Below are 22634 nucleotides of genomic sequence, written 5' to 3'. Positions count from 1 at the left end.
GGGGATGGATCAAGCAGGGAAGTTGTGCCTCACAAGGAATGATTTCTCTCCCCTCCAGATCCGTGGCAAAGGCCTGGACTGGCCTCTGATCATGAAGGACTTCAACCTGCTGCGCTGGCTGGGGGCCAACTCGTTCCGCACCAGCCACTACCCCTACGCTGAGGAGATCATGGACCTGTGCGACGCCTACGGCATCGTGGTCATCGACGAGAGCCCGGGGGTGGGCATCAAACTGCCGTAAGAGCTGCCCAGCACACCCTGCCCCTGGCTCCTCTGCTCCTCTCTGAGCTCTTTCCAAGTGTCCCATTACCCTTTTGACACTTTTGTCCTCACTGTCCCACCCGTTGTCCCGGTAACGAGAATACTTTGCTCTGTTTGGAAATCTCCTGTTGCGCCACCATTTCCTGGTGATGTTGGGCAATCAGAGGGCTTTTTGCCACATTTTGCCACATGGCTCAGTCAACCAGCCCAAACCACAGCCCTGAACTGTGCAGCAAACTTTGGGGAAATAGGGCAGAACTCAGCATCAAGGCTCTGCTGTGCTCATAGAGGCTGAGTTTCCCGAGGGAAAGGCAGAGGGGATGGATTTGACACCCTCACCAGGTCTCACCTCCTTCTGTCTTCCAGGGAGAGCTTTGGCAACAAGTCCCTGCAGCATCACCTGGCTGTGATGGAGGAGTTGATCCGCAGGGATAAGAACAGGCCCTCGGTGGTGATGTGGTCAGTGGCCAACGAGCCGGCGTCCGAGCTGCCCCCAGCAGCTCACTACTTCAAGTAAGCGAATCTGCTCATTATCTCTCAGCAGTTGGTGCCTCTTCTTCCTTTGGGATGGCACAGAGGAGTAGTAAAAGGAGGGGCAGGCATTTTTTGGGAACCCTGGAAGTGCACCTGCAGATGCAAACTGAAATGTAACTGCTGCATGTGTCGAACTGATGCTCACAACTGCCCAACTGTCTCCAACCTGTTGGTTTTGAACCACTAAGGCTGCACAAAATTACCAGGAATCCGTTTGGTTTGAGCATCTCTTCTTGAACAAAGTCAAATCAGAGCTGGTGGGAACAGGTTATTCCTTGTTACCACTGGCAGATGAGTGTTAAATTCCTTGAGAATTACAGCAAAGCTGTAGAATAATTGGTCTTTAATTCTGAAGATGTGGTTCTGCAGTCAGTGCTGGTTTTTTGTTCTGTGGGACATTGTGACTCATTGGGAAGTGGCTCTTCAAAGCCACTGCTTGGAGTCCCTGCAGACCCCTTGGTTTTATTTTGAAGGGGATTTAAGCTTTGGATAGCCCAGAGGCAGCTGAATAAAGGGGCAGCACACTGAACCTGGTAGCTGGAGGGTTGACTTCTCCCAATGTTCCAAAAGTTTGACTTTTCCAAATGTTCCACCGCCTCCTGCGTTGTCAAGGCAGCAGCAGAGCTTGACTCTCCCCTTCTGTCCCATCTCCCTCACTCTGTTCCTCAAAATCATCCAGCCTCTGCCTGCTGTGGCCCAGGGCCTCAGGAACACACCCCATGAGTTGTTCAGAAACTTCCCATTATCCTTTTTTCACAGTTTTGTCCTCAAACTCAACTGTCCCTTCAACTTCTAAGCTGCTGGCACCACCAAATGTGCCTGTGCTTGGGTGAGCTCCCACTCTGCTGTTTTTCAGGTGGCATAGCAGATATTCTCTTTATTTAATTAAAAATCCTGTCTGCTGAATCCAAAGCAGCTCAGCCTGGGGGGTGGAAGGCCAGAGAGCCTGGGGAGAGGGAGCTGTGCTTCTTGGTGCTGGTGTTGAACTCTTGCTTTACTGTTTGCAAACAGGACAGTGATAGCTCACACTAAAGCTCTTGACCCCTCCAGACCCGTCACCTTTGTGACAGATGCTAATTACGCTCTTGATCACGGTGTAAGTTCGCTTTATTTTCTAGCTTTTTCTTTTTTTTTTAGAATTCATACATTAAATTTCCTCCTCTTGTCACTTTACAGCCCTTTCCCCCTAAATTCACTGGGGKTATTTAACAAGGGGAAGGCAGAAGAAAAGTTATGATTTTGCTTCTACTAAAAAGTATCTTTTCCTGCAGTTGTAGTCCAGCTGAAAAAAAAAGAAGTATCTGTAAGGGAGAACAATTCTTTGTGTGCAGGATTATTCCCCTGGATTCCATTAATATTGTCATGCTTTGCTGTGCCATCGACTGTGTTTACTAATGCTCAGGATTTTCACTTGCAATTAAGCTGAAGCTTAAACCTCTTTAAAATGCTCACAACCCTTGTGGAAGTCTAAAGGAAGGAAGCTTTGCTTTAATTCCTGCTTTGAACTGCTCTAGATCTTCTTTGGCAGATGTCTGTTTGTGTTGAATAATCTAAAAGCTCCTCCAGCTCCGTAATGAAAACCCTAGAGCTGTATAAATAACAAAGAAAAAAACAAAAAAAAACCCCAAAAGACACTTTTCCTTGGATTTCTGGGTCTTTCCAAGGACTTTTAACACCTGTATTTGTTTCCAGGGTAGTTCCTTGGCACAGTAATCACTCCTAGCAGGTGAGTTGGTGCTGCCACATTCCTGCTCCAGGTTATACTTTGGATTTCTTCTTAACTGTTGTAGAATTAGCAGGAGTGGCTGCAACTCTGAGGTTTTTCCTCCCCACCCCAGGAAAAAATTTCCCTGATGGCCTTAAATTTGAAAGAGCCCAGCAGGAATCTGCTTTTGGATCTCCCGTTCCCACTCTGCCCAAACCAACACAAAGAACAGATCTCTCATACACTGATGTGATATTAGAACTTTTTTTTTCTTTTTATTACAAAACATGTTAAGAGAACATTGAACAAGTTACATACAACATCACTTTATCTTGAGGGGGCTTTGTGCCCTTTTATCACACTGTCCATGTGGTAGAAATGGCAAATAACTTGCAGAATGCTTTTAGTCTTAGTATTGCACCATTGATGCACAAAATTTAGTTGCTAGTCAAAATATTTGACCACTCACTTGATAATCACATTCCAATACTCAAAAAAAAAAAAAAAGTACATCTAAATGTACCAGCAAGCCAGAGACATCTTGGAAACAAAAGAAAACAACCTTCTAACAAACCTGAGAATGAAACGTGTTGATCTTGTCTAACTCTTTGCTATGACTTCCTAAGTCTGGAAGAAAAATGCCAAATTAGTGCTGTTAACTTATTAAATTTATCCTGCCTTTTTTTTTTTCTGGGAAAGATATGATGTTTGGAGGGCCTGAGTGATGGGGAAAACACTTCATTCTATGTGTAATAAACCTGGATTCTATTAAATGAACCCAAAGGGGGAGTTGGGTTTACAAGAGAAGGTGATGAAACAGTGTCACCTTGTTTTTTACAGGCTCCCTACGTGGATGTGATTTGTGTGAACAGCTATTTCTCCTGGTATCATGACCCAGGCCATCTGGAAGTGATTCCACTCCAGCTCACRGCCCAGTTTGAGAACTGGTATAAAACCTACCAAAAGCCCATCATCCAGAGTGAATATGGAGCAGACTCTGTGCCTGGACTTCACAGTGTAAGTGTTGTGGTGTTTCCCAAATGGGAAAAGCTCTTAGAGGACAGAGAATTGAACTGGGAGAGGTGGGCACCACTGAGCCTGAGTGAGATGCTTTAGCTGGGAGTGTCCAAAAGGCTCCAGGATTGTGATCCTGCTTCATCAAAAATTTACCAATTTACCACTGATTTACCAAAATCAGTGAGCTCTGTCTGCCCAAAGGGGACTCCAAAATCTGTCCTTTGGCAGTGGCAGGAAATGCTGAAATGAAAGCAAACCCTGGAGAGTGGTTGTTCACTGTGCTGTCCCATGCAGGAGGGGGTGGCACTCCCATCTCTGTCATGCCAAAGGCCACCAGAGGAATTCCCCGTGGGAATATCTGGAATTTTGTGTTTGCTAATTGTCACAACAGCCACTGTAATTTTGGTTTTAGCCTGAACCTTTTGACCACCGTTAATGCAGCAGCAATTAGAACAAGCAACCACTGAGTTTTTTCTTCAGGAATAGCTGCTCAGTAAATGGGAATGCCTTTGTCACCTCATTGTCACCTCATCCTGTTCTCCCTGGCTGTAGGATCCCCCGATGATGTTCACTGAGGAGTACCAGACTGCCATGCTCAGGGAGTACCACTCTGTCTTTGACAAGAAGAGGAAGGAGTACGTGATCGGGGAGCTCATATGGAATTTTGCTGATTTCATGACCAGTCAAGGTAAGCTGCTGTTTGAGTTCTGAACAACTCCCCATCCTTCCCATGAGTTGAAGGTGGTTTRTGCCACACAAATATTGTGCTAAAGAGTAGGACAAAAGGCCCTGGGTTGKTTTTTTTTTGTCCCAAAATCCAGCATGATCAGAGCCAAGAGGGAAGACCCCGCCTGTATYTAATCCATCCTTTCTCCTGCCTGTCCCACCTTCAGAGATGCTCCCAGGAGCAGGAGATAACACACAAAGGAAGCTTGTGAGAGACCCAGATTGCCCCTGGGGTTTGGCCACACCCTCAATTAAAGCTGCAGTCAGCTGTTAAGGGCATGTCWCTTGCTTCCCATGTCACCTACAACTGCCCTTGGTGACAGAGCACCTTCAGTAATCATTATGAACTCGGTAGAGGTTCAGTAGAGGAGCAGATGGACAGTGGCTGACAGCTGTCTTATCATGACACTCCACCCATTATTAATAGAGAAGTGCAGTCACAAAGTAAGGGAAATGCCTTCATTTACAGTGCAGTCACAAAAAATGAAACAATCCCAACTCAGATCTGGTAATGAACCTGTCCTGTTTATGCCACCTGCAGTGGGCTGGGCTGGTGAGCAGTGTGAGGGACAAACATCCAAAATCCTCTGCAGAGCACCAGGACAGGCAGGAGAAAGCTCAGTGATGGCAGTGGTCAGAAAAGCAGCATCAGCTTCAAACAGRAGGGCTGAGAAAATGTAGACAAGGTCACACACACAGCTGCACTTCCAGTCTCTGTGTGGCAATCCTTTTTGTACTTTCCTACGGAAACGAGAACAGGCAGAAAGGATCCAGACACCACAAAGGGCAGYAAATAATCACCATTTCCTCCATCCAGTTTGAAGGTGGAGCCAATCTATTGCAGATATAATACTGATCAATGGGCACACCCCAGTGAAGTGCATCAGCAGCTGTAAAAACAGGGAATTGCAGCTGGATTGCTGTGTCACATGCAGGAATCCTGCCCAGTTCCCTGTTGGACCTGACTGTGCAGAACAAAGTGCAGAGGTCTCTTCCACCTGACCTGATTTAGTACCTACACTGTGACAGCTCACAGYAGAACCTTGTTTTATATATTTGCTTTGTTTTATAACTTCTCTGCAGGGACCATGCGAGTTTTGGGGAACAAGAAAGGAATCTTCACCCGCCAGCGCCAGCCCAAAGCAGCTGCGTTTGTTCTTAGAGACAGATACTGGAAGATTGCAAATGAATCAAGTTGTCTTCCTCCTGTAGTAACATCACATTCMYTTTTTCTAAAATGAAAACAAAGGGTTTAGTGGCTGGGTGAATTCGTTATTAAATTTCTGTTTAAATAAGTTTTATGCCTGACTCAAGTCTTGCAAGTCCCATGCGATTTCTAGTCCACCTGAAGTAGTGACTGTGATGCAAAGCAGATCAGAAACTTTTGTTTCCTCTGCTCAGCCACATCTGGAGGCTTCCTGTTGCCAGGTAGGAAAACAAATATTCAGTTTCAAGGAGCTGAAGTTAAGAGATGCTGACTGAGGTATCGGTTTATGGCAAAAAAATATTACAAATATTACATGATACACATCAATGCTGAACTTAAAAAAAAAGAAAAAAAAATCTAGGTTAATCTACATGAACAACACATCCCTCTAAAGCAAATGAGGTTTTCCAGTTAAACTCCCCTAACAGTTAACACTACTGAGATCACAGCAAATTGTCCACAGGATGGATGTGTGAGAAATCCTGAGCATTCCCAGCAGTCTGGAATGAACCACCCAACAGATTCCAACGCGGAGTTTGGAATTGCTATTCCAGCAGCAAGRTGGAGTATGTTCGAGAGGGAGGGACTCCATCAACTCCACTTTAAACCTCTTTATTTTACAGTACCAAAACTGCCACTATTATACAGGAGCTGTGTCTAATAATGCCCCTGTGCAAGGGCTTCCTTCATATGAAATRTCACCACAGTCAGAGCAGCCCAGAGGGGAATTTGGTTCTAAATCTTTCTGAGAGTGGCCTGGAGCCCTGTGGGGTAGGGCCAGCTGTAAATTCAGAGGTGATGGCCCTTTTGGGCTGCACATCAGCCTCAGGGACTGTTCTGGCTCACAGCAACACTCACAGAAGAGCTCAGAATATTTAAGTCTGCAAACTTGGCCCAAAAGCAGCAGARCAACATCATCAGAGGTTGCTCAGTGAATTTGGGAAGTTACAATTACAGAGTTTGGTTACTGGAATTCACAGATTCTGGGTGCAACTGTTGCCGTGACTCCCTGTTCTGCAGCTGGCTCTGGTGTGAGTGTCTCAGCAAAGTGACCAAATCTGATCATAAAAAGGAAATATTTGCTTTTATGCTGTGTGGTGGCCAAATTCTGTTCCCTGTAGAGGTGGGACATGAGGAACCAACACCACTTTCCACTTTGCCACGGCAAAATAAGGACACAGATGTTCACTGCAGACTTCACAATAATTTTCTGGTGTTTTTAAGGGAAAAGAAATAACGTATTACAGCATTTCTCACATGGTGCTAGGTCTAGATTTCCTCCCTAACTAAAACCCCAGAATATAAACTCTTATGCACAGTAAAAAGCACTTGTTCAAACAAACCATGGCATAAACAATTATAATATTTAAGCCCACTAGCAATGTTGGAAAGTCAGCTCAACTTCTCCATCTTTATAGACATCATTCTTTAAAAACTCATTTTCTTCCCCAATTTTCAAGACATGACCAAAATACAGATGAGGATTTGACATTGTTCACTCCTTACAAACCTGGGCTCAGCTCACTCCCCCGAAACTTTTTGAGGGAGCACAGATTTGAGGGTTAATTCCTGCTTGTTCTGAACAGTTCAGTGCAATCACAAACCCAACCCTGCMCCAAAGCAGCTCCCTCCCCAAATCCAGGGACACATCCAGCAGTTTCCAGGGATTTTGTGGTCTGTGGGATGGCTTTGAGCCGACCCACAGACCCAATAAAGCAGAAAGAAATCAAAATCACAATGTTGGGTTGTTTTTTTTTTTTTTTTTTGCTTAAAGAACTGTAAACAGTGAAAGCCTCAAGTCAATGCTGCTCAGCCTTTACACACAACGCTCAGCCAGACACAAAGCTGCGGGAATTCTACTGGGAAAACTGGGATCTGGGGGGGAATCAAGTGCTTTAACCGCTCTACTGCTAAACACACACACAATGTCTCGGAAAAAAAAAACAAAAACACACGACTTAGTACAATTTCTAGAAACAGAATTACAGTACTGACATTAAAAACAGTTTCTAAGGCTCAGACTGAGTCCAAAAAGGCCTCTGGTTCGGTTCATTCAAGCTCTTATGTTTGGACTGCATGAATGCAGCATAAGAATGATTGCAGCAAGACATCCACAGGTAATTTCTACATTTATTTTTGTTGGGTTTTTTGTTTTTTATATATATACCAAAAAAGTTATGTGCAACAAATAGAATTCGTACATATTTACATGTTTGTTTTTTTTTTAACCTGTTAGCAAAATTGTATCCTAAACCTCCAATAATCTCTCAGCCTATATTGAGAAAAGGAACATCTGCCCAATGACTGCATTTTAATTGGGTGTTTGATTGGGAGTTRAAAGCACTAGGAATAAATAATTGATGGAACATACTATACAGAACAAACACCTAATACTTAGGCCATGCTTAATACAGTTTTATGGGAACAGAATACTTCATCTTTTCTGGACCAGTTTCAACAACACTGGCAGAACCAAAGCCATCCAACCTCTGACTTTAGCCCACATCCAGTAGGAGCTGAGTGCTGCCTGAAGCACCTCACCAACCTCCTGGAACAGCTGAGAAACTCTGTACAGCAGCAAACACAAACTGCAGCATTCAGAAACCTCCTCACRGGAGATTTGTCGTCACTTCAGATCTCAAAGGTGGTCAGGAATGTTTCGTTGGCCTCAGCGTCACAAATATTTTACTTCCAAGAATATTAACTTCCTCCATGAGACTTGAATGCTTTGTTGGTCTTAAAGAGTAGCAAGTACCTTACAGTAAGAGGATTTCAGGAATGTTTAATTCCTAAGGAGGTTTTGGGAYGAGGTTCTTTTGAATTTCCAATCCACCCCTCGCCGTGGAACTTCCAACTCAGAATATTCCGTGATCCAAAAGGAATTCTGAGTGCCAAAGAGGGGCAGAAGAGCCCAAATTCAGAAGCACTGTTTGGATATTGTGAATTTTATCCCCTCCATTTTCCTGAGTGTTGAAACCACACAAGGATCTGTGTAACACCCCCCTGTTCTTACCAGCCCAAGCATTATTTACCTGCCTTTACCCAGCCTCCTGCATCCTTGAGATTTTTTAGGATTTGCCTTTGGATTTGTAAGGGTGAGACCAGACCCAAGCACGTGTTTTGGCTGGGGCAGGCAGAGGGGCACAGCTGCACAACGCACTGCTGCTTTCCATCACATCACAACCCATTTTAATGRAAGAAAGATGCTGTTCCTATCATTGGGAGCAACGAGGGTAGAGTCAAAACAACTGGAAGCAGAAAGGTCCAAATTTCTACTGCTAAGCTTATTCTGCCCCTTTATTCAGGCCAACTGCATTTTTGAAGCACAAGAAACAGAAGAAATCAGGGCCGTTTCTAGCAAATCACTTCCAGTAAAAAGTAACTGCGAGGAAAACATACAAGACAAGAGAGTTCACAATTAAGGATCAGATTCACAYAAAGTTTGTGCACAAAGTGTAGCTGCAAAATCTGCCAGAGCCCAAACTCCAGCTCCATTTGATCCCTATGTGCACACAAAGGACTGCAGACATCACTGCTGAAAATCTGGCCCTAAACATTTTTACTAAACAAACTGAATTAACAGACTATGCCCACACAAACAAGCACAAGACACAGTGAAATTAAGTCAACACCAATACTTTCAGCTGATGGGGCTTTTTTTTTTCCTCTTTTTTTTTTTTTTTTCCCCAGAAATCGAACCAAGTACTCATTGCTCAGACTTGTCTCCATGGCTGCTTGTTCTGAGATAGGAGCACTTTACGTGTTCACCTCTTCCTTGGATGAAAAAAAAGATGCCTTTAGTGGAGATCACAGGAATGCATCAAAATAAAAATCTGTACAACACATTAAACACTGATACTGCCTCAAGGCTTGGGAGAGAACAAAGCCAGGCCTTGAGGGACCAATTCAACAGAATTCATTCCCCTTCATATCAAAGTGGAAGGCATTTGAGAGACACAACTAAACATCAAGACAAGCTTTAACTGTACTCTGGTCAATACAAAACGTATTTAATGAATTGTTGGCTAAAACTGTCAGACGAGGGACAAGTCATTTAGTGTTACATGCAACAGATGTTACTCACACCACAGAACTCGATACAGAAAAGCAGTTTCCACCTCCATCCTTGGTACGAAACTAGAGAATTATTTGAATTGAAATATTGGTTTTGTGAATTCAATCTCAAAATGTGTTTTGCTCTATGGAAACACTGCTTGTTTCACTGTCAAGTTTATCCTTAGTGTTTAAAATCCACATACAATGGAAGTGTCTCTCTGACAATCATGTTTGAGAAAGAAACTGCTGAAAGTAGTTAAAATAGTTCTTTAAATAAAATGGGTATGCAGTTGGAATTCTTCATATTTYGATTTGACAAGGGCAAAAAGCAGCACAGCACCAATTACAGAAAGTAGCTGAACCCACACATTTCAGTGTCACACAGTCTGAAACACAAGTATTTCACTTTTCCAAATCACATCAACCTTTTAAATTAAACTGAAAACAAYACTGCTACCACTTCTCAGTCTAAAAACTAAAAACAGATCTCTTAATACTCTTCTATCCCCAGCAAGTTTGCTGGGAATTTTGTTTGTTCATTTTTAAAGCAAGGACACTTCTGCCTGCCAAGTTCAACACAAAGTATTTGGCTTAAGATTTGAAGACAGAAGGCACTTTTAACATTCAGCCTTAGAATACTGAGTGCAGAAACAACATGTACAATTTTGTTCCTTTGTTTAAATCTGCAGTTTAATATTTTTTTTCCCAATTAGTTCTTAGAAAGAGCAATGATAGCATTAGATCACATTTCATTTTCAGGARCACATTGACTTACTTATCCCATTAACCAGGTTGCCCTTCCAAGAGATCTTATGTGTGTGTGTCAGGCCTAAAGTTCATCTCCCAATATAGCACAAACCAAAGATCCTGACCAGATCAATCAAGGAACTGCTTTTTCAGTGCACTGCTTSGTTATCCTGCACAGTCAGTGGTTTCCACTGCAAATTGCAATTCTATACTGCAGCATTCATCGAACATCAAACATCAGTAACACTGKCTGGCTGACCACAGCGTCAAATGGAACAGCTCTGCATGGAAATGGAGTCCTTTCAAAGAACATTTCAATACACCAACCCCCAATCTGCAAAYCACATCCTGGTGGCAGCTTTGGATTGACCACACGAAGCTATTTTCGTTCTGTACAGAAATTAATGAGGTTGTTGTTTAATGAACATATTTCAGGTTTCAGCTTTAATTCCATTTTTGTTACTGGAGACAAAAAAAAAAATAAAAAGAAGAAAAAATGGAACCAACCCCAAGCATCATTCTTGTGAGAGCACAACAGTGAGAGCAGCAACTCCATGTTCTTTAGAGGTCACTTCTTCCATCGTGTCAGTCGAATGTGAGCTGAGCCCTCTGACAGCTCCTAACCAAACCCATGGGACAGTGAGTTCTCCAGGGACGAAACCAAGAGTTCTAATTTTATTTACAGTATAAGTCTTAGTCAAATCTAAGTCCATCAGCTAAAAANAAAAAAAAAAAAAAAAAAAAAAAAAAAAAAAAAAAAAAAAAAAAAAAAAAAAAAAAAAAAAAAAAGGAAGAAAAAAAAGTAATACACATACTGTAAACAATGGCAACATTAAATATGGTGATGCTAGTCTAGAATATTTCATGTCATGATCACATCTTGTTATACCTGAATTTATATACAGGATATTTTATAGCAAGTGTTACCCACTTCACAAGTGAGGGGGAAGAGAGAGAGTCTAGGTTTTGCTGTGGCTAAAACTCCTTCAAAGTAAAGTTAAAGCTTGTCTTTGATTGTTATAGAGCTTTCTTTCATAACCGCATTGAAACTGAAGATTAGCACAGAGAAATTATCTGGGGCCCCTTCAAATTTATAATTCCAAATTTCCTTTATGATTCTCAGGGTGGGGGGGTAGGGAAAAGTGTCTGATATGGAGAATAAAAAAATTACTGCAAAATAAACTTAATGGAAGTTGGGTCTTCAGACTGTCAGTCAAAAGTTCCAACAGGGGTTATTCCTGTTTGGGTTGGAGTTGCCTCTTCCAGGCCTCGTTCAAATAAACTAGTCGTTTGTAGTTGATGATAAAGAGAATGAAGTTCAGCAAATATGTGAGCACGCAGACAATGCAAAACTCCTTCAGCACGAAGTACAGAATGTATGCCAAGTACAGTGACCCTACTACAGACACTATGGAGGATGTCATGAGGATTAGAGCTGCTACTGCACTTGCTGTCATACCTGCAACAAGAGAGACACAGTTACTCCGGCTGCTCTCACCCCTCTGCCCACAGAGCTAAACTGAATTCAAACTCAGCTACTCGGCAAAATCCTGGTTAAAATACCACGGTTGAGAGTGGTTATTTGGAGAGGAGCACCTAAGGCTCTGTGTGACAGCTCTGTAATAAGGAGCATGTGGAGTATTAACCATCCGCATATTCCTGAGTTATAGGGAAATTAGTGGTCAAGTATTTCTATTGAGATTAATTATCAAGTTACTTCCATCAAGCTTTACAACAGACCACAGAGTTACCAAGAAATATATATAAATTACATTTCATGCACTTTTCTGCCCACTATCTCTATTACTCCTGCAAAACTTGCACATTCCATTTTTATTCCCCCTCTTTTCCAATGCCATATATATTGGGAGTGAAAATACCAGCTCAGAAACTGTCTTCACATTTGTATTATTAATAGCTATCAGGAGAAAATGCAATTACTCTTGTTATCAGTTGGGTTTTTAAGCCCTTTGGACAGATGTATCATTAGAGTGGTGCTAAAAAAAAAAAAGAGATATAAAAATCACAAGCATTTATCTTTTTTTTTGCAGATTGTGCAATGTAAATTCCTCTCCTCCTTCATCAGCACAGCCCTKCTTTATACTTTAGGTTTTGAAGTGAATGAATACTTACCAAGTAGCATTTGTAGTATATAAAACACGAGGCCAAAAACACTGTTTGACTGATTTATTGCACTGTCCTTTCCAAAGATGGAACCCAACAGACCGAATCCTCGACCCCATCTGTAAAACAGGGAAACTAATTAACTCTTATCTGGGCACCTATTGCTTYCCAGCAGCATTTGCAGTGCAGGGAAAAGAGAAAAGACACAAATATTCTGCCATGACCTGTGAGGAGCTCTGGAAAACCAAGCAGCTTGCAACAGGGGGAGCACTGGGCACAGCTTTAGCCCACACCTTGCTGGTTAAAGGTGTTGGACACAGCAGGAACTGCCGAGCTCACACAGCTACAGCTTCACTGAACGCCACCTCTGCTTGCCAGGGCTGGAGTTTGGAGCTGTTTTGTCAAATAAACACTTCYTTCCCCCACTGAGAGCTTCAGCAGCTCTCCCCAGCACGGTAAATTGGACACAAGGTCACTACTGAGCAGAGGGGACAAGTGGGAAGGATTTGCTGCAGCTCTGCCAGAGCTCACCTTGCTGGATCAGAGCAGGAGAATCAGGGCAGAAGTTTGCACCTCAGCTGCTCCTCAGTSTAACAGCTCAGGAGGAACCCAAATCTGTCAAACACACAAGCTGGGGATGGCACCATCACAAGATCCTCAGCCCTCATTTGCTGGAGGTATAGCACAGTGTGACACTTTGAACCGACACCTGAAATCCCTACAAAGTGACTTTCAGCTTTCTAGTTATAAGGCAAGAAAACAGCACAAGCCCTACAAAACTGCTGCTGCAGGAAGGAGGGTGAAAAGATTCAATCASCAAATGGATTTGTGCTAGAAACCATTAATTTGATGCCCTAAGGCAGATCATGCCATTATTTGTAAAAGTGAAGTGAGGACCCTATTTATTAGTGTCACTTGAATATATGAAGRGAATTTAACACTGCTCCAACAGGTAATTTAACTCACAAGAGCTTGTTGGGATATCTGCCAGCAGATTTTTGGAACATCAAGCTGAGCACTGCACAAATGTAAGGCTTAGTTCACATTACCAGGTTAATTGTCAGAGCAAGGTAAAAAACGGCATTCCTCATCCTGCTGCAGCAGAAAATTCCAAGGAAAGTGCAATTTTCAGGAATTTTCTTGTTCTAGAGGCAATGGCCCTGCTGAACCAAGACATAGCTCARGTTTGTCCCTGCACCCCTGATATAACTCCCCACACATCTGGGACCTGTGACAGGCCAGCACCATGTCACAAGCAGTTTCCTCACAGAAAGAGGTACCACGATAAGGACAATCTAATATCATCTCCAAAATACTTTCCAGTCTCACAGCCATCTGTGCAAAACTCATTTCAACTCATAATTTTAATTGCAGACTAAGTTTGAATTCACTATTAATACCCTTGTGCTCTTCTCCCCAAGCAACCCAGCAGAAATTTGGTCCCAATTCCTAGAAAGCAGATTTACTGTATAAACAGTCAAAAATGAAAGGTATTTTCAACTAGTTTGGTCTCAAACCTTTTAAAAGTGAAACTTTTGTGCCAATATTAAGTTTCAAGACAGGGTTTTTCCAGGGCTCAGCATCCCAGAGCTCCCAGACATGGAAYTGCAGGGGAGAGCAGTGCAGAACTKCYTGGCTCCCTGCTCTCATCCCAGGGCAAGTTTGGGGTTATGGAAATTCCAAAGAACCTCTGCTGTGATGAATCTTCTTCCTACACTTTGAATGCTATCAGGATTTTAAGTGAGAATTATTAATTTTTTAGCCTTCCTTCAATAAGATGGTCACAGCACATGTAACAATTACCTTGTGTTGTCCAACTTGTGTTGTCCATATTAAAGAGCCACTTAAATATATTAAAGGAATTATCATTTTGCATTTAACAGTCTATTTTTGTTTTTTTATTAATACATTTATAGATGCTTCAGCTTACCATCCACAGGTTCAATTTATTGTTCTGGTCTCCAAGTGAGAATTCTTTGCAGGGTGCCATTAAAGTGATTTGAATATAGGTTTTCCAATGAGGCTGCTCAACCCAACCCAAAATGTGAAAAGGTTCAGCATCAGCCTAATTCCAAATAAATTCAGAATGCTGAATCCCTCCCTACTCCTGCCCTAGCTGAGTGCTCTCACTGATGCTCAGCAGTTCCTGTGGTGTCTGAGTGCAAACTCAAGCTGCAAACATCAGAATTTTCATTCTGACCCCACATTTATTCTGCAGAAGAATAAAACGTTGAAGCATAATGAGTTCCAGCCCTTCCTGAGAGTCCTGGAGCRATCTGTTCAGAGCTGCAAGGTCAGAGCACAGGGAAAGCTTTTTCCACATGCAAGAGATCATTAATGTCTTGTTGGCCTTGTAGCAGCTTTGAGGACATCAAGTATTACATTTCAGTCCATGGTGTACAGGTCTAATCCCACATCTTATYCCACACACTTGGAGACAGCTAAGCAGCCTGGGGTTTAACACACAGCACTCTTCCCAGCCTTATAAGGTTTGGAGTGAGAGCAACTTTCTGCATCAAACTGAAAAGCAAAGTGTTTAAACTTTGTATATTTACTCCCTTCTCCATCAAATTTCCCTACTGAAAAGTCTAAATCATCTCCTAAATTTATTAAGGTCGTAAAACCCGTTAAAAATACACGATGAATCAAGAATTTATGCCAGCAAGTGGAGGCAGGTTAAMAACTGAGTAGATAATGTTCCTTTTCACACAAAACTCAGGTGTGAATTGCTTCATTTATGATAACTTTGAAAGTTATAACTTTAAAAAAATTACTGCGTTATTTAAAAAAATATGACAAACAAATAGCAAGAATAAAGTCCTAATAGCAGCATAAGCTCCAAAAAATAAAACTCTGAGGTCTTTCATGGAACCTGCCTTTTACAAAAAAACATAATTCAGAAAAAGTGTTATTAACTTGCACCAATTTTTTTAATACAAAATGCAAAGTAAAACGACCTGCAGTAATTACAGAGCTGCTTGCATAGCAAGATAAAAGCCCAATTTCACCAAATTTTTCCTGGTACTGACTGGTGGCTCTCATCCCTGAGGATCAGGAGTTCCGTGGTGAGATCCAGGTCACAGTCACTCGAGGTGACTCAGAGCGCTCTGACAAACACATGTGCCAAACCCATTCACCACACCCAAGTTTCAAYCCTATTAAAAAAGAAAAAACAATCTCAACTACAAGGAAGAAACCTTTAAGACGTCTCTGTRTATGTTTGTAACTCAGCTTCCCTCCCTATCTGCATGTACAGCTCTGAATGTTCTTTAAAATTTAAATAGTGGTTAAAAAATCCACGATAAAGCGTTTCATCTACTTTCCCAACATCTAAAATTGAACACTACCGTGATTTTCTGTCCAATGTGCACTATCTTTAACCAAAAGGAGGTTTTGGAAGTCATTATCCACCCTCTAAATAATGTCCCTTTTGGTTTGAGGTGTTTCACAAAGCTCAGCACTGTTGCAYTTYYRGAAGTTTAAAGCAGTATTTGTGTGCGATTGCTACTTTTTAACAGGAAAATTAAAAGAACTGAGGTCACTGTGATCCACAAGTGATATACCTCCCATAAAATCTTTAAAAATTTTAAATCATTGCCTCTTTTGCACAATTATGAACATCCTCTGTGTTCCAGAACAGTGTAAATGGGATATACTTGAAACATTTTAGCATAACTTAACAGAGAAAATGCTACAAGGGAACACAAGAGCCTCATTTAGTCCAAATGTTTTAGAGGACAAGCAARCAACTTTCCAGTTTAACAAGGTAAAAGCTAYGAGTTATCAGCGTTGGCTCAAAAAGCAGCACAATTCCAAGCCTGCCAAACACACCAAGTCAAACAAACAAAACAAAAAGTGTTTATTTAGCCAGCAGTTGGATTAGTGTCCCATGCAGTCAGTCCCTGTAAGAAATGCTGGAGTGTTTTTGGAGCCAAGCCCCACTTCTGACAGTTACCTGCAGATRTTTTTAACAGTTCTGTCACTGAGATCATTCCTCAAGATGCTTTCCTTGGCCTCCACTGTCATTAAGGATCACCATAAACCCCTGAACTGGGGTTTCACCTTCACCAAGACACTTGGCAGCCTACCCTGAACCTTCYTGCATATCCCAGATGCTTTCTGAGCACACATGTTTTAAAACCTCCACCACAACCCTGGTGATGAGCAGAATCACATTTCCTCAATTTCATGTGGTAACCCCTTAGTTCTCAYGCCCAGAACTGAACTGACTCCTATATATTCATTTTAAAAAGAGCCATTCTGGGTCAGGGTAGGTCCAGCCTCGAACAAAGCACACAATTCCCAGGTCACATTCCAGTGTCCTCAAGGACTGTTTGAAAATGCAATTAAATCCTTCAKAGACCACATTATTCAAAGGTATGATCCAAAATCTGGGGATGTTCYGCATTTGTGCAGCAGCAGCTTTGCCAACACAATTCCCTCTCTCAGTTGTTGGATTTGGTGCAGTGAAAAGTGAAAAAAAAATTCTCTATTCAGAAAACTACAAGTAAAGAACTCAGGTTTTGTTTTCTGAGTAGCAGTAAGTTACTTAAAGMCCCTCATTTCTGCATTATTTATCATCCAATGAGCATTATTTTGTTATCAACAGCAAGCACCCATTACCACTTTGYAACCCCAAGGAAACAATAAATATAATTTTATAAAGAAAAGGCTACAGTTGACAAGTGATGTGCACATTTCCTTCTGAGATAAGTTCTGGACCAGAGTGAAAGTTCTCAGAGGAAAGCAGAGCTGGCCTGTGCTCAGCCCCTGCCTTCAGTGAAAAGCTCATATAAAGGTCAAAGAATCTGGAGTGTGTTAAGAAACTTTGGYTGCAACTTCTTTCCAGCTTCACTAGAGGATTTTGGATTAAACCTAATTCGTGGTTTCAAGGCCACTCTAACAGTTTTAATAAATTAAGTAAAAGCCTTCAATTAGAAGCCACAAAAAAGGAGATTAAAAATTGCCATTTGTAAATTTGCCAGGAGCACTCAAAAATGTTGATACACTTAATTTCATGTTTAAATCTATTAACAGTACTTAGCATAACCAAATGAGATTTTGTTCTAKATATCCTCCAGCTCTACTTCAGAAACAGTCTGTAAAAAATCTCAGTGTCCAGATCAGCAAAATACCAAGCAGACAGTGGATAATTATTTTATAGCAGCCTATACTGGCTCTTCAAGCTACAAGCCAACAGCACTGATTCCTTCKACATAATCTTTTCTATTAAGGTACCATAAATGAAGCCCAAATYTGAATTATAGGCACTTGGTTAAATTTACTTTGCACCAGGCAAAATAATTCTTAGCCCTAGTGCAAATTCCAGTCAAGCTGGAAATGATAAATTTATGAAAAACAAAAATACACATTTGTGTAAGCACTGTAAGGAGAGAAAATAATAGATTCCCATAGCAAGGGCATTGCTGTGTTTTGTAAAAGATGTGTTTCTGTCACAAAGTATTGTATCAGTATTAAATCATCAATTTTCTACTAGAAAAATAGGGGAAAAAAAAACCAAACACTTGAGTTAGCAGCTTCTGCAGCTTTAAGAGCAACTTTAAAACTCCTGAAGTTGGTTTCTACCAGCATTCCTGAAACACCTTCCCTCTCCAGCACAAGGAACAAGCTSTGGAACCTCCCAGCTCACACCCTCAGCTCTGCTCCCTGCCTGCCCATGCTGTGCCAGTCCTGAGTCCTGTTTGCACGGTGCCAGCCCCGCTGGGGACAAGGGACAGAGAACCATGGCTCAAAGGGCAGGGCTTCCCTTCAGCACAGGAATGACTGTGAGTCTCTCTCCCTTGCCCTGTGGCACTGAATTTGCTCCAATTTCTCCCTCCTTTCCAAGCATCCCTCAGAACAAAATCAGTGAATCCAGAATCAGTGAAAAAGCCCTGTTACACTGCTGACTAACACTTTGCATSAGATACAGATTTTGCAGCTGAAAACCTCAACCATATCTGAATATTTGCTTGCAGGTACARCACTAAAAAACATCCTGGGGATATCAGGAATTTGTTATTGTTAACATGAATGATAAATGCTGCATGATGTTCTTTACCTAGAATTAAGCAAATTTGACAGACAYCAAGTTTACAGCAACTGCCCCACAAGAGAGCTCAGTGGGAACCTGTTTAAACACCAGGTTAGGGRGGAGGTCTGGGAAGTTTTTTCTCCCATGTCCCATTTCCTTGAACAACRGGGTTGTTCTTGTCACCTTGATCTTTGTAAAGATGCACCAGAACAGTTCTGGCAARGTGTGCCTTGCTGAGAAACCAGAAYGGGCCAGTTTTACCAGCAGTTCTTACAGAAATTCACACCCAGACTGCAGAGGAACGAGCMCTACAAGCTCTCTCACACAGCTCTGAAAGCAAAGCAACCAAATACAACACAACAGGTGTAAACCCACCGTTTAAAGGGATTTATGAATGTGAGCAGRACTGTACAATAATGCTAAACTTGTCACAGGCCACCCTTTCAGTCCTGTCCACAACACACACCAAATTGAACATTTTCACCAACTACCAGGAGAGTATTTTGGTGCATCCACTAGAAGTCGTAAGGTGGACAGGCAGTTTGGTCTAGAGGAAGGTGTCCCTGGCCATGATGAACAAGATGAACTTGAAGGTCCCTTCCAACCCAAACATTCCATGATGAGACTTTTCCAGAACATCTCAGAGCACCTCAAACACAATTCAACACCTTGTCCATGAGCATAAAGTTCAGAACAGGGGATACCTAAAATATCAATTACACCCAGATGGACTCTCAAAATGCTATTCTGACTCTAAAACCCCTTCAGTAACCAGCTAAAGATCAATATTGACTATTGCCAAACCTGTTCACTGACGCAGCTGCAAATATTGCTAAAGATATACGAGACATGTGCCCTTTGCTCGTTTGTGCTGCTGTCTTGAGGCTCTGTTACAGTGGGTACAACATTAATTAATGCATACCAGGCTACAAAAGCCCTTTAAAAACGCTAATCCGCCCTGCAGAAACCTCCAATTCATCAAGACAGAAAGCAGAAATGTATTAGRAGACCCCAAAATCTCTCAGGGCATGGAAAAGACCAAAGCCAAAGGCTCTGGGTCTCTGCATTACCACTTAAAGGTCACATTTTATTTCAAGCTGTAGCATGATCTGTATGACTTGAAATGAGTTTTATTACTTTAATTACTTCTATGAAACTACACCAAGACCAAAAGTATTTTTCAGGAACTGCTATTAGCCAGTTTCATTATAAATAAAGCCATTTTTACCAATTAATTATTCTCAAATATAAGACAGCAATCCATTTAAAATAAATACAGCAATTACCAATGGAAATATTAGGTGTTGCCCTTATTAGACACTCCTTACTTTTTATTTTTAAACTATTTCATGAACTTTCCCCTTGATAAAARCTTGAAATATGCTGACCATTCATGTTTTGGGTAAGGGATACTGGGAAGGTATCTCTCCAACATAATCTTCTGCATGAGTCAGGCTCTGATRGGAGATTTTTCTGTGCTCCTCCCTCTGCATGCTGGCAGTYTTTACATTTCTGTTCTTGTTGTGTGCCAATGCCAGATCTGGCTTAAAAGCAAGACTTGGAAATAKCAACAGCTGGTGAAGAAAAAACTCCACCCAAAATACCAAAAAGTCAACTGAGGAAAGAATAAACTAATTTATTCTAATTATTCTATGCTTTTGAAATTAATCCTAACAGCATTAAATGGTTTTTAAAGTTCAGCCCACTCTTGGAGTCGAAACTGGAGATGTGAAGATAGTAACATTCCAAGTTCCATCAGCCAAACCAGCTTAAATAAAAAATCACACAACCAAAAGAACCATTTAAAAGCCAAACTAGAAACAGAAGTTTCTCACCCACTCTGCAGCATTAACGCTGATAATTAGCTGATCAATTAATTTCTGATTGACAGTGTAACAGCTTAATGAGAAAAGAAATGTGAAAGTTAAATCTACACGTGAAAAAGCTAGAACATGAGATTTGAAACTGTACTACCCAAATGAAATCTAAATCGTGGTTAAAAGTTGCTTTTAGAAATCAAGTTTCTGAGAAATCTTGGTGCTGCAAGAACAAAGAATATTCCATAGGAGAAAGTGAGTGAGAATGATGGATGGGGAGCTGTGGCAACCGGGAAAATTAGATTAATTTCTTTCCAAGTTTAATGCCTTGCCCTGCTGCCTTACTTTCAAAGCAAAACTCCCCCTCTGTGTCCTGCACAGCCTGGAAAGCAAATTCTTCTCCAAATATGGTTTCACTGAACAGAACTTGCACGTTCCTTTTCCACAAACTCCTTTTACCACCTGCTCCAACGATCACGAGCTCTCCTGGCATTTGCAGTGCTTCACTCCAGGCATGATTCTCCTAGCAACTGCTGGGAGATTTTAGTGCATTTTATCCCTGACTCCATACATTATCATATAGAATTCCTACAGTAAAGGATTTCCAGGTCTTACTCAACGTGTCAGCTGCAGCATCGCTAATGAACACTGTAATTACCAAGCTTGATTCCATAATTAGAAATAATTCCAATTATATCTTTAGGTAATTTCCTTCTCCCAAGCGTTCAGTAAACACGCATCAAAACTGTGACATCAAATTCCMTGCCATAACAGCAGCATTTGCTGCAGCAACAAAAAGCTGTTGAAGGACCAATTCTACACAAGAACAGGCTATTTAATGCTTARATCTCTTTATTCTTATTAYAGGTTTACCCCTATAGGTACGATTAAAGTTAAACTACTGASAAGACTCACGTGGTTTAATCTCAGCAGCCTATGMATAATTTAATTTATATAATTTTAATTTATCTGGTGAGTTACTCAAGTCTCCTCCCTAGTTAGATCCAAACTTCTCATTTCAGGAGACTTTCCAAGCAGAGACATCAACAAGCACCTTCACAAACTAAAGATGACCTGAGGCAGACACAAAAGCACAGTTAAAGCCTTCACTCAATCACAATATCAGGTGTCCAGAGATACAGATCTCTGTCACACAATCCCATTTCTGTCACCACAGAAGAGGTTTTAAGAATAAGAGTTCCCCATATGTTCTGCTTCAACAATTTCACAGCTTCCAGCTCTACAGATTATGGGTACACTCTCCCAAACTGGCTTGTTATGATGATACAGCAAATACCTCTRTAAAAACTTTGACWGCTTTTGCACAGGTTACRCTGAGAGGGGAAAAAAGTAAATCTCAAATATTCATTTAGCTGAAGGCACAAACATGTTAATAACGAAATTCTCATTTAAGGAAAGAGGAAGGATTTAATACAYAGATTTGCTCAAGAACCAAATTTATACAYTGGCTCTSYGAACAGCAAGTAAGAGCCATTGGYCTTYAGAAAACAACTACTAAACCGGCTGGACCTCTGCAAAGTAAGTCAGAATTTGGACTGGGCTTTTGCTGCAGAGGCATWCAARTCTCTCTTGAATGAAGCACTTCCTCAGTATCACAAAAGCATCTCCTGTGCTGCCAGAGACATCCCAATGAAAATGCAATACAGATACTGCAATTAAAACTAACAAAGCAAACCACCCGCAACTGCATTTGTTTACGTTCTCCTTAACCACTACTCACAGTTACAGCACCTCACTGTAACGAGCCTTTACCACTAAAACGCCTGTCACTCCACCTAATTGCCATTGATTACAACACAGCAATTGCGGGTGCCTCACCCTCCAGTCCGTGGTGATCCCGAAAAAAATCCCGCTCCCACAGCGGGCCTCCAGCGATGGGGCTGCCCCAAACCGGGRGCGCTGACCCCCTCCCCGGGCTGCCCCGGCCCCTCCGTGCCCTCGCCCGGCCCGCAGCCCCTCCGAGCACACGGTCGACCCCCCAGCACCCCCGAGGCACCGAAGGCACCGTTCCGGGACCCGTCCCCGCCGCTCCCACACCCCTCAGCCCCTTCCCCCCGCGGGGGCGGCGGCGGGTCCCACCCGCGCCTCACCTGGAGGTGATGGCGGCGGAGCAGCGCACCCGCTCGCTGAGGTCGCACAGGGCCTGGTAGTGGCTGTCGTGGCCCTTCTCGCGCTCCAGGTGGCAGGCGTACAGGGAGAGCAGGATGCCGGCGGCGCACACGGCGGACCGCGCCACCCGCTCCCAGCGCGGCACCGACACCCGCAGCAGGACGGGCGCCGCCATCTTGCCCCGTCCCTCCGCCTCAGCCCGCGACGCGCGCCCGGCGCCGGCCCGCCCCGCGCACGCGCGCGCGATGCTCATTGGCCCGCCGCGCACGCGCGCGC

The 22634-nt window shown here is 42.4% G+C and overlaps 2 protein-coding genes across 2 annotated transcripts; one reads left to right on the top strand and one right to left on the bottom strand.

Annotated features, from left to right (window-relative positions):
- Positions 1-58: 58 nt before the first annotated feature.
- On the top strand, positions 59-5544 carry LOC130586020 (beta-glucuronidase-like; the record flags this gene model as incomplete). The annotated part of the gene is made up of 6 exons (XM_057386723.1): positions 59-237; positions 628-774; positions 1807-1891; positions 3341-3517; positions 4070-4205; positions 5327-5544. Coding segments are annotated over 6 exons (882 nt in total), but the record flags the coding sequence as incomplete, so codon positions are not given.
- Positions 5545-5590: 46 nt separating this feature from the next.
- On the bottom strand, positions 5591-22573 carry VKORC1L1 (vitamin K epoxide reductase complex subunit 1 like 1). Its single transcript, XM_057386716.1, has 3 exons — positions 22340-22573; positions 12387-12496; positions 5591-11712 (listed from the first exon to the last, which is right to left on the bottom strand). The coding sequence occupies exons 1-3, from the start codon at positions 22531-22533 to the stop codon at positions 11486-11488; spliced, it is 531 nt and encodes a 176-aa protein (XP_057242699.1). The 5' UTR covers positions 22534-22573; the 3' UTR covers positions 5591-11485.
- Positions 22574-22634: the final 61 nt, after the last annotated feature.

Source organism: Malurus melanocephalus, unplaced genomic scaffold, assembly GCF_030028575.1.
Source record: "Malurus melanocephalus ecotype Western Australia unplaced genomic scaffold, MMel_1.1 scaffold_1038, whole genome shotgun sequence".
NCBI classification, from domain to species: Eukaryota; Metazoa; Chordata; class Aves; order Passeriformes; family Maluridae; genus Malurus; species Malurus melanocephalus.
Note: the sequence above shows the minus strand (reverse complement) of the source record. Positions and strands in the feature narration are given on the sequence as shown.

Excerpts from the sequence above, each read along its gene's own strand:
- VKORC1L1 (XM_057386716.1), bottom strand. The coding sequence starts at position 22,533 with ATGGCGGCGCCCGTCCTGCTGCGGGTGTCGGTGCCGCGCTGGGAGCGG. Across the intron at positions 12,497-22,339 it reads TCCGCCGCCATCACCTCCAG|ATGGGGTCGAGGATTCGGTC; the intron begins GTGAGGCGCGGG and ends CCTGTTTTACAG. Across the intron at positions 11,713-12,386 it reads TATACTACAAATGCTACTTG|GTATGACAGCAAGTGCAGTA; the intron begins GTAAGTATTCAT and ends CTCTTGTTGCAG.